Source organism: Micropterus salmoides, unplaced genomic scaffold (genome assembly GCF_014851395.1).
Source record: "Micropterus salmoides isolate LMB-PRFRI ecotype aquatic unplaced genomic scaffold, ASM1485139v1 Ms_hic_scaffold_3, whole genome shotgun sequence".
NCBI lineage: Eukaryota > Metazoa > Chordata > Actinopteri > Centrarchiformes > Centrarchidae > Micropterus > Micropterus salmoides.
In genome coordinates, this window is record NW_024042261.1 from 37073062 (window position 1) to 37085900 (window position 12839).

At 39.5% G+C, this 12839-nt stretch overlaps 1 protein-coding gene across 1 annotated transcript; it reads left to right on the top strand.

Moving 5' to 3' along the window:
* The first annotated feature begins 1867 nt into the window (after positions 1–1867).
* Positions 1868–10667, top strand: LOC119883454. The gene is made up of 6 exons (XM_038694099.1): positions 1868–1995; positions 2934–3143; positions 5559–6620; positions 6755–6910; positions 7183–7281; positions 9131–10667. Exons 3-6 carry the CDS (start codon positions 6138–6140, stop codon positions 9428–9430), a joined length of 1038 nt encoding a protein of 345 aa, XP_038550027.1. The 5' UTR covers positions 1868–1995; positions 2934–3143; positions 5559–6137; the 3' UTR covers positions 9431–10667.
* The last annotated feature ends 2172 nt before the right edge of the window (positions 10668–12839 follow it).

Sequence of the window (12839 nt, forward strand, 5' to 3'; positions counted from 1 at the left end):
TGTGGAAAAATGGGCAAATAAATGGGGATTCAAGTTATCTGTTGCAAAAACACAGGTGATCTGTTTCTCAAGGCGGCATAAAGTCACGCCTATTTCCATGAAGTTATATGAACAACCACTTAAGCAAGTCAAAACAATTAAATTTCTTGGGGTTTGGTTTGATGAGAAGCTCACCTGGAATACTCATTTAGATAAAGTTAAGAACAAGTGTAAAAAGGTCATCAATATACTTCGTTGTCTGTCAGGACAAGAGTGGGGAGCAAGCAGAGCAGCTCTACAAAATATATACTGGGCACTCATGAGATCCGTTTTTGACTATGGATGTGTAGCGTACATGTCAGCAGCAGAATCAAACCTTAAGAAGTTGGATGTATTACAAGCTCAGGCCTTGAGAATTTGCAGTGGATCAGTCAGAACATCTCCGGTGTCAGCAATGCAGGTGGAAATGGGAGAAATGCCGTTAAGAATCAGGCGAGTAAAGTTAATGTTGGCATACTGGGTTAATCTCCAGGGGCAATGTGACTCTCATCCTGCCAAGAGTCTCTTAATAGATTGCTGGGAACACAATGAGACAAATTTCACAAGTTTTGGGTGGATTGGTGATGCAAAGGCAGAAGTCATAGGATTACGACAATTAGACTACAGCCCTACAGTGTCACAGTCTTCCATTCCTCCCTGGTTATTCCCAACACCAATTGTAGATCTAAACATACAGCAGGAGTTGAAGGATATGTCAAAGAAACTTCCAGCATGCAGTATAGTACAGAATTACTTTGATTTACATTTTTCAGACTCCATGTTTATATTCACAGATGGCTCCAAAGATCCTGATACAGGGCGTGCAGGTGCAGCAGTCTTTTTCCCAGCAAGTGAGTCATATATCAAGAAAAGAATATCAGATCATGTCTCAGTGTATACCACAGAGTTGACTGCAATATTACTGGCCCTGCAGTGGATAGAAGAGAGGGAAACAAATAATACTGTCATTGCATCTGATAGCTTGTCTGCTCTAATGAGTATTAAATCTGGCAAATCATCATTTAGATCCAAAATCCTCAATGACATATTCCTTATATTGTACAGGATGGAGCTAAAGGGCTTATCCACATGCTTCCTTTGGGTTCCTGCTCATGTTGGTGTGGAGGGAAATGAGCAGGTGGATATTCTGGCCAAAGGAACACTCAAAATCAAACATGTAGACCTAAAAACCCCTTTAACTAAAGATGAAGCTAAGACATTTATCAGGACCTATGCACAGTCAGTTTGGCAGGAGCACTGGGACAACAGTGAAACTGGAAGGCACCTATATAATGTACAGAGACAGGTTGGTGCCGGAAGGATGGTGGGCTGGAAACGTAGGGAAGAAAATATAATCACTCGTCTGAGAATAGGACATACAGGTCTCAACCTTTCATTATATAAAATAGGTAAGCACCCAACTGGGAAATGTATATATTGTAACCAACTAGAAACGGTTGAACATGTTCTCCTTCAGTGTAGGAGATACACTATCAATAGGGAACGCCTCTTTCAGTCATTACGGAAGGCAAAACATCATGATATCTCATTGGCGGGTCTCTTGGGGAAAACAGCAGGCCAGATATATTGTCATATAATTAAGTTTCTTAAAGAAACTGAGTTAGGAAAAGAATTTAATTTATGTTTATTTTTGTTTGTTTTTTTTTTTTTTTTTTTTTTTTTTTTTTTTTGTTGTTGTTGTTGTTTTTTTTTTTTTTTGGTTTTGGTTTTGTTTATTTCATTTATTTCCTGCCTAATCTCTCGTTCCACACTCCAGTCCAGCTTGTGGCGGTAATGCACCGTTAAACTGGTTTGCCAACCGCCATTAAACCCTAAAGAAGAAGAAGAAGAAGAAGACCCGCCCACTACCTGCAGCAACAGAAGAACAAGCCCGGCCAAATCCTTCATCTCGTCTGTTCCAGAAGTTTATTCGAACGGGGTTTTCTACGGAGCCGGATAATACTTCACGTACCTCATGTAAGTAACTCTTTGTGTTGTTAAAAGTGAGATTTTACCCTAATTAACGTCTTTGTGCTGCACAATCGCTCTGTCGAAGAGCGCCAATTTCGAATGTGCTCTAACGTTAACGTTACCTCAAACAGTTTGTTAACTTGAGCCACATAAATTACTGTATTAATCTAACGTTACGTGTGTGTGCGCGTTGTATAAGTAATGTTGACTTTGTGTGATAGTTTAATGTTTCAGAGGTGTTTGTAACTTCTTCAAAAACATTGAGTCCGCTGCCAACGCTGTCGAAGCTACGACAGACACACGTAGCCACAGCTAACGTTAGCTAAGTTAAGTGATTACTGATTATCGTCGGTTGGATATGAATGTTAATGTGCCAGTGCAGCAGTTACTTTGGCGAGTACACAATCCACACAATCTAACCAAAACCACATTGATGAGGGAGCAAACATTTGCAACTATGAGTGTGGGCACTGTTAGCTAATGTGGATTAGCACATAGCCTGAAATACACCCACACCGCCCGCGGTTAACACACCTCAACGGTGGTGCTCAAGGTGCAGGCCCATTTCTCCTCATCCAGCGTGCTTTACACGTGTTTGTCTTAACAGGAAAACTTTGTATTTGACTGTGGCACATTCACACATCTCACACCAACACACTTTGCAGTCATTCCAGTTGTTCCACTAATATTTTGGCAAGAGAGGTTACAAGTATTTTAGGCTATCTAACCTAACAATTAGTCAATTGTGATGGTTAGACATGAGGTTGACATGATGTTTCAGATTATTTTCTAAAATAAATTCTGTGATGAACTAAAGTTACCCATTCTTGTCTTGTCCAGCAGGATAATCTTCATTTGTATTTTAAGTGTATTTTTTTATGGATTTTGTCAGGCTTGTATTCAAAAGGCTAGATGTAACTAACTTTATTTATTTTTATTGACAGATGGGATGGCCCTGTAAATTGTGCAACACTGTGGTACCAGGAAAGAGTGACATTTTAAAGCATTATAGACTGCATCATGGGACTTTTGGACACAGCCATGCCTTGCCTTGTATTCATATAGATTGCCCATGTTCTTTTAAATCCTGGAGTTCCTTCCGCTCTCACCTCTCAAGATACCACCCAGAAGCTAAATCCTTCATCTCACCACAAGTAAGTCTTTCATTTACCTGCCCTTTGTGTCAAAACCCTGGATTTAACAACGAAAAGGATTTTTTTGAGCATATAGGTCACCATCTCAAGAATAACGAGACTGTTAAGTGTGTCTTCATAGAATGTGATCACCAAACAAATGTGTATGGGACGTTTGCAACACACAAACACAGAAAGCATACTCCACATACATCACAAGATTTCAAACCAGGGATTATTTGTGGGTTACCCGAGGAAGCACTTGATTTTGAAGCCTCTGAAGAGGATGAGGTCCACAATGATGCTAATCATGAAGGCAGTAGCACTAATGCACACTATGAAGAGGAAGATGGAAGCAGTGTAGTTGTAGAGTATATAGCATCCCTCTTGTTGAAATTAGAGAGTGTTCATAATGTTTCAGTTCGGTGCATTGATGAATTGGTTGATGATCTTCACTTCATAGCAAATTCTGCATGCATATCTTCAGTTAAAAGTATCATTGTTTCACATTTTAAGAAAAATAACCAAACCATTGATGACACTGTTGTTACATCTTTGGTGGAAGAATTGTGCAATTCCAATCCCCTAAGCTCAGCACTTAGTAGTGCTGGTCCTCTATCCTCATCGTTCAAGAGACGGAAGTATTATACAGAAAAATTTGAAGTTGTTGAGCCTGTTGAGTATGTCCTTGAACCAAATGAGAAGAGAAGTTTCCAGTATATTCCAATTCTTAAGTCTTTGATTAATATTTTGGGTAAAGAAGATCTTCGAGAAAAAGTTCTGAGTAAAGAAAAGGACAAGCCATCTACTAAATATGAATCATATCAAGACGGTACAATCTATAAAGATAATTCTTTTTATTCTGAAGAACTAAGAATTACACTTGTACTGTACATTGATGACTTCGAAATTTGCAATCCACTGGGAACTTCAAGAAAGAAGCACAAGATTACAGCTGTATACTGGGTGTTTGGCAACATTCCACACTCATCTCGGTCAACTCTGAGCTCTGTGTACTTGGCCCTTTTATGTAAAGCAGTGGACATCAAAAGATTTGGTTATGAGGAAGTGCTTGCCCCTTTGTTAAAAGACATTGCTATCTTGGAGCGTGACGGCATCTACATTTCCTCAGTAGGACAAAATGTGAAAGGAAGTGTGTTTTGCGTTGCAGCAGACAATCTTGGGGCACATTCAATTTGTGGATTAGTGGAAAACTTTTCTGGTCCATTCATTTGCAGATTTTGTCTTGGACAGCGATCAGAATATCAGATAAAGGAGGTGAGGTCTGGTGCCTTTCCGGCTCGCACCCAAGAAGCACATGCAACTCATGTATTGACTGTCAAAGAAAACCCTGCCTTGACACATTGTTTCGGTGTTAAAAAGGCTTGTCCATTGACTGAAAATCTGAGCTATTTCCACTGTGTCACTGGCTATCCACCTGACATATTACATGACGTTTTTGAAGGGATTGTTCCCTTAGAACTGGGTCTGTGCTTCAGTGTTTTTATTTCTAAGAAATATTTCACATTTAGTGAACTTAACAGTGCTATTTCACAGTTTCCATATAAGTGGTCTGACAAAACTAACTCTCCTCAGCCAGTGCCTGCTACCTTCTCCTCAAGAAACAAGATTGGAGGAAACGCGCATGAAAATTGGTCCCTCATACGACTGTTGCCATTCATTATTGGACACAAAATACCTTTGAGTGATCCAGCCTGGCTTCTGTTGATGTCTTTAAAAGACATTGTTGAGCTTGTTGTGGGTCCAGTCCATAATGAGGAAAGCATTGCATATCTTGACTCAAAAATTTCTGAACACCGACACAGATTCCAGGAAGTGTTCCCTAATGAAGAATTAATCCCAAGCACCACTTTTTAGAGCACTATCCTGCTTTGATAAAAGCTTTTGGACCAGTTATAGCTTTCTGGACGATGCGGTTCGAAGCAAAACACAGCCAGTTTAAACGGATTGTAAGGCATACTGGCAACTTCAAGAACATTCTCCTGTCCCTGGCTACAAAGCACCAGCTTATGATAAGCCACAACCTGCATTCCACAACAGTTTTGCCTGCTCTTAGTGTTGTAAGAGTAACATCAGTTCCAGTGGATGTCCTACATGTAAATGTTCAGGAGTCAATCAGGCATATATCTCCTTCTCAGTCTCATGTTCAGCTGGCTGACACAGTCACCTATCAGGGATCGAGGTACTCAAAAGGCATGATTGTGGCCTTTGGTTCTACTGCAGGTCTTCCTGATTTTGCAGTGATTCTTCAAATTGCACTTATCGAGGAAAGAGTGTATTTTATTGTGAGAACACAGATATCCTGGTTTGATGAACATTATCGCGGATATTATCTGGAGAAGACAGACCACATAACTCTCGTTGAGCAACGATGCCTTACTGATGTATATCCTCTGTCTGCCTATATTGTTGCAGGAAAGCAAATGGTGATATTGAAGCGCCACATCTGTCTCCAACATAACTCTTCTTAGAAATGGAGCAAACTGTGAGATTCCGGGTCCTCATCGATCATGAAATCAAGAAACTCACTCTCAGCAGTGGCATGCCCTCAACTGTGAATGAGTTGGTTGCAGCTGTCAAAGAACATTTTTCCATCCCCACAGATATAAGTCTTCAATACAAAGATGAGGAATTTGATGACTTCTTCACCCTAACATCTACCAATGAGCTGAAAGATAAGTGCACACTTAAAGTTGTGTATACACCGCTGGAGTTGACGCTGACCGTTGTTCCCCAGGAAAGCACCCCAGATGCCTCTGATGTCAGCTCTCTCTGTGAGTGTACGAGTCTCAGTGGGAACTCAGTGGATACCGTCATTCCGAGTCCATCCCCCTCTGAAAGGCAGAGCCCATGGCCTGCTGTGTTTCCAATTCCAACCTTCTCACACAACACTGAACTGGCCTTAAGACAAGGAAACGAGATTTATTTAAGAGATGGCACCCCTATGACATCCCAAGTATCAAATCAGACATCCTGGAGCGCCTGGCAGAGGCCATGTTTTTCTACACAGCTTACCCCAATGATGCCCAGAGATGTGCAGTGGCAGAGGCACTAGTTGCAAAGCATCCCTGCTTAAAGGAGCCCGGATCTTTTAATGGAATTTATGGGTGGCAGGTAAGCCTAAAGTATAAGTGTGGAAACTACCGGACAAAACGGAAAGCACTTGGAAGCACTGAACTCCTGATAAACTCACTGAGAAACAAGTCAAGTGATGAGCGAAAAGCCGCTAAAAATGTCAAGAAACCAAAGAGGGCAGAGGTGAATTACTTGCCCTCACACCCACATGGTGAAACAGATGACACCCTTGAGAATCTGAGACTTGACCTAATTGCTGCCCATCAGACAAAGGACTCTGTCAGGAGCACAAATGATATGATGGCCAGAACATACAGCTGGAGAAGACAGGAAGTTATTACCAAGTCTCCTGGTGTGGCAGAATTCAAGGAAAGATGGCCTGCCCTCTTCGAACCATTCCAGGTAAGTGACTTATCATTCAGTTTTTGCTGACACTACTCACTTCTGAGAACTTTTTAGAAATTGTGACTTGGACATGAGATAGTAGATTAATCTTTAAACCCCCTTAAATAAGTCAAACATTTGCTGTCTTACAGGTAAACGAGGAGTTCCGAAGATGTACTGCAGTTTCCCTGGAAGCGACGTTTATGTCACAGCTGGACAAATACACCCCAAAGCTCCTAGAACTCTTTAGTGCCAAGGGAGGAGCAACTGGTCAACGCATCAAAAAGTTGTTGATGGATCTGATACAGGTAGGGAAAAATTGGTTACAAAGTTAAGGTACGATATTAATCAATTGAGTGGTTTTGTTTTTCAGTTTTTTCAGCATCTTGCTTATCTGGGTGGTTTTTGTTTTGTTGTTTTTTTGTTAATTAGCCAGTTTTTTTCTAAATTGTCTCGTGTTATTACTATTAATATATTATAATGAATAAAAAAGAAAAAATAATACAGACCTACAGTAATTACAGGGTTGGAGTGAATTTACCAACAAAAATAATTTATTCATTATTGTTCTATTAACTAGGACCCAAGTGCCACTACAGTGAAGAAGAGAGATGTCACTCTGAGATGCCTCTTTGAGTATATGGGAGAGAGTGGACAGGAGCTTATCTCGGATTACTGTGTAAGTATTGTCTCAAAGCAGGTTTGGGTCAGTCTGGTGAACATGTTTAAATTGTGCGGACTGTTAAAGGATAACTCTTGCCAAATTGCAACCTAGGCTATTTTTGCTAATCTACCAGAGTCATACTTTCTTGTAAAAGCATAATTAGAATGGAAATACCACTTTTAAGATTGACCGTATTTTCGTTTTCAGGTCAAAATGCCTTTTGAATGGGTGTGCTAGGGGCACTACAATGATTGCATCAAAATCGCTAGTTTTAAAACACTAAAGCGGCTCTACACATGAACTTGAGCATTGACAACATTGTTTGTGTACACACAGTTTACTAAAAAGAAATGTTTTGTGCGACTCACATTATCAGTTAGTGTTTACGGTGGCTAGAATTTTGACAGTCAAAAGTATTCGATCTCCGAATGTAATGAACTACATATGAGGAAATGTCATGAACTTGTAATTCCAATAAAAAGATAACTTAGCTCATGGCAATTTATATGGAAACAAACTTTAGGAGCTTTCCATCTTTACTCTCCTCATGTTGCATTGCATTTGGAGATTGACAAAATTCCAGCTACCAGAAACACAAACATGTATGTATGTATGATCTACAGGGTATTGCACCAATGTTGTCTTAACCTAGAAGTGTGTCTATAACAGCTTTTCAGAGGATTAACTAGCGCTTAAATAATATGAATCACTGACTTGTCCAGGCGACACATAAAACTAAACATCAGTTGTCTTAAGAGTTCCTCACAGGTTGGCACTCTAGTAGACACAAACAAATGACTGGCCCTATGTCACCTAGGCACACGAAACAGCAGCCGCCACTGATAAAGTGAGTCGTACAAAACCTTTCTATAAGGCGCACTTAAAAGCCTTTAATTTTCTAATCCGGAGCGCCTTACATATGAATCAATTGGTTAATAACGCTCTGCGTTATTAAATTCGCCCGTGAACTCGCGCTCGTGTCCATCTTATGCCCGCTCTGTCACACGGCCAGTTCAACCTCGTATAAATCATGTTATGTGTGTAAGTCACGTGCCCGCTCACGACCGCTCACTCTTACTAACAGACACACAAACAGACACACTGTCCCCCGCGCTGCTCGCGCGTCACAGAATGTTCATAAAGCGCTCCCTGTTCACAGTAACCGGGTCGTCTCATTCAAACAGCCTGCTGTTGCTGTCAGCGAGCCGCCGCACATGAATACTCATGAGTCAGGCTGCGAATGCAAGTTACGTGCCCGCCCCAGCGCGCTCACGCTTACTAAAACGCCTCACCTCCGGTGCCGCGCATTCGCTACATTCCCTTTGGCACATCTAGTGGATGCATAACGCAAACCCAGTCAAACGTTTGACTGCAGTATCTTATGCGCCTTATAATCCGGTGCGCCCTATATATGAAAAATGTTCTAAAATAGGTCATTCATTGAAGGTGCGTCTTATAGTGCGGAAAATACGGTACACAATGTTGTCAATGCTCGAGTCCATGTGTAGAGCCCCTGGTGACACTTCAAGTACAGTTTCATGTTGTGTTGAGCCTTCTTAGTGTTTTAAAAATAGTGATTTTTATGCCATCATTGTAGTGCCCCTAGCATTCAAAAGGCATTTCGACTTCATATGAAAAAAGTCTATCTTGAGAGTGGCATTTCCATTCTAATTATGCTTTTACAAGAAAGAATGACTCTGGTAGATTAACAAAAATAGCCTAGGTTAAATTTTGGCAAGCGTTTCCCTTTAATGTGAACTGAATGAACCAGCATTTGGCAGGTAGTGGATTATTTATGCATTTATTTATTTTTCTTAATAAATGAGATTGTTTGTCTTAAATACTTTATCTTGTATCTCAAAAGGGGGCCGCAGAGACCATTGTTCATGAGGACCTGAAAATTAAGAACATGAGCATCTATGTCTGCCGTGAGCCAGATGCAGTAGGAATCATCATTGAGGGAATACCAGTCCTTACCAATCTTGGAAACCTGGCCAAAGCATGCTGCTTCCTGCTTGGGTTGACATATGCACTTAATCTTGAGTATCCATCCAAGCTTTCCAAAACATTTGAGGTGTTTCAAAGACTTTTCGTGGGACTTGACACACTGCGCCCAAAACCAAGCCCCAAGTTCATGACCCTGAAAAACAAACTCCTTGCCTAGGCACTCAGACATGACTGTCACTGCACTTGTGAACAGCTGTTTTCTTTGTCTGTTCAACATCATTATACATTGGACATAATGGGTGTTATGTCCAATGTTATATTGGACATAATTGGACATTCAGGTTGTTGTAATGGTTTATCCTTGTCATGTTTTATACTGTACACAGGTCATACTTCCTGGTGTGAAAAAGTAATTATATTTTATACACACAAAATAGACCTGCTGTGAAGCTGCACTTTAAAAACTGGTCAGTAGGTGAGATCAGTGAGATGTTTGACTAAAGATGTTTCAAAATATTCACACACGCTGTGAAGGTAGGCCAAGTTGAGGTCAGATGGTCATGCTTGTGACCTGTAATGTTAGTGTTATAATGTTTCAATATTATGTTCACACTGTACTGTTAAAAGGATAGTTCACTTCAAAATGAAAATTCTGTCATCATTTACTCACCCTCAAGTTGTTTTAAACCTGTATGAATTTCTTTCCTCTACAGGACACAAGGAAGATGTCTGAAGAATGTCAGTAACCGAACAGTTAACTGGACCCATTGACTTCCATATTAGAAAAAAATAAAAAGACTATGGAAGAACATTCTTCAAAATATCTTCCTTGTGTTCAGCAGAAGAAAGAAATTCATACAGGTTTAAAACAACTTGAGGGTGAGTAAATGATGACAGAATTTTCATTTTGAAGTGAACTATCGTTTTAAGGTGTTTTACTAACCTACTATTTACAAGCTGAGGTCATATTTTGTTTAATACATGAATACAGAAGTTCTTGATTGTTTATACTGTCCAGCTCATTCCCACTATTTGGATATGGCATGTGAATTGTTAAAAAAATAGCAAGTGCCAGTTAACTTGATATTAAAATGTTTTAATATTATGTATGTACACACAGTAAAATATACTGTGAAGGTGTTCTTCTAACCTGCACTTTATAAGTTGAGGTCATGCTTTTTTTAATGCATGAATAGATGTTATTGATTGTTAACACTATCCAGCTCATTTTGAATTTGGTTTGTAAATTGTTACTTAATTTTAAATTTTAATTTTAAATTTTTAAATTTTGTAACATTATGTACACAGAACTGTACTGTGAAGGTGTTCCACTAACCTGCACTTTATTTGCTGAGGGCATGTTTTCTTGAATGCCTGAATACCAATGTTTATACTGTCCAGCTCATTGCTACTGTTTTGGATATGGCAATGATTTAATAAATGTTGGAAATTGACATAGTAGCAACTATTTATTTGAAGCTATTTACACTTTCAAAACAAAGAGGGTAAATTGATCAAAATTAATAAATCAGAACATTATCTACTTATTTTTTTCATTTAAGTTACCTATTTTAATTAAGTTTAATGTGTATAAAATGATGATATTTTCTACATTGATAGTACTCAATTTATTGGCTTTTTCTGAAAATGCTACTTAATATTTGCATACATTGAAATTCACATTATTAAGTTGTCTTTACTCAAAATATCAGTTAGTTCACTAAACTTGAAAAAAATAGTTGGAAAATGTTGTCTTAATTTTATTGAGTTAGATCCAAGTAACAGTTTTAACAGTGCACACACACACCTGTCTATAGATTTGTCTCACTCTTACCCCTGCCTTGGCTAACCTCATCCTTTCTCCCAGTACTGTTTCCTTCCCGGATTCCCCCACACTTTTTAGAACCTTGTTTCATATTTCCTCTACCTGCAGCTCTCGGTGTGCAGCAGTCTCTCCCTCTTATTTTCTCATAGCAGTCAGCCTTGGCAGCGGCTGCAGCACTACAGCAGGTCAGTCAAAGTGAGCCAGTCCCAAATACTGTCAGCAATCTTTACATCTTGTCATGGTCACATATTTGTTTCATCAGCTTATATATCTCCTATGTTTATTATAATATCTCTAGTCACAGATCACCTACAGTAGTATCAGCAGCAACAAAAGCAGCAGCAGCAGCATCCCCAGCAACCCCTCAACAGCGACTGTTCCCTGTAAGTTATGTCAGCCCACCGTGTTTTAAAGCTAGATCTAGGTATTTCCTGTGTTTCTTTTTCAAAACTGTGTCACAGCATTTATTCATGTATTGATACATGATATTTCTGTAACAATATTTTGAGAAAAGCCCTATTTAAATCCTTGTTCCATGTGCCCCTTTTATACTTTGAGCACCTGCCCTTCCAAAGGTCTCTGCACGGCCCTGTACCAGTGCTATGCCTACATTACTGCTAATGTTGCAGCAATCCAGAATATCATGTGACCTGCAATTCATAAGGCCAAAATGACTGCTGTTGGCACTGTTTCTGGGGGGTTGGTACTGAAACGGATATTGCACTTTAACAGAAGACAGATGATGGTAGTCTGTGTAAATCTGAGTTATTCAGTCTCAAAATGGTAGTCTAAAAGTGGTTATGACACAGTATTTGGGTAAAAAAAACCAACAAAAACCCATGTCCCTTCTCTCCAACCTCCACAATCTAGATTAAATAATTAAACCCTGCAGGAATTTCTTGCTATTTGATGATTTAAATCAAATTGCACTGTAATCAGAAGAAATGCATAATTAAAAAATAATTGTATGGTAAATGTGTTAGTACAAAGCTCAGTCTTCCACGAACCTTGGTCAGACCATTGTTGGCAAGCTGCCCAGAATGCAATCGAAGCATGAGGATGCAATGGAGATTTATTCTGAAAGTTAAACTTAATTCATGGAGCAGAGGCTTGTAGCTTTTACTTGCTCCTTTTTCACCAAAATCTGACTTTGTTTTTTTGAGCAGCTGATACCAGCACAAAACAAAAAAAAGCATATTTTATTGTTTATAACATTTATTTAAATGACACTGACTATATTTTCAACATAACATATCCTGACAGCCTATCCAAGGCTGTCAGATTTCTTATCAAATAAAAAAAAGTGAAATACCTTTCAAATACAAGTGAGGTGCCACAGCAGATAGATTGGTAGATTGTCTATTTCTGCCTACAACATGAATTTGTAGATATTTTTGGTCTAGACATGCAAACTTCAAAGTAACCATCCATTTAAAGTAATAATCCATCACATCTATGACTGACTGTTGTCTGCAGCTTTTCGTTTAATTGAATAATTTAGGGGTCCCAAAATTAGGGACAGTGGGGGTGGGGGTGGGGGGGGGGTGACAGGAAAGGTGAGGTGGCAGAATACCAGACAGTATGTATCTTACAATGACACCGAAAGCACTCTGGGACTTGTCTGTACAGTGTGTGCCTCAAAGCTATCGTGTGGGTTGACATGAAAAGGTTCGACAAGCACTGGTGAATCCTGGCATCTCTCTGCCTCATGTTTAGAGAGTAGTAATCTCTGGGAGAACAGTGCAACAATGTTATTTCATGAGCAACTAACATTAGCCTCATTAATGGTAAGCATTCGTTT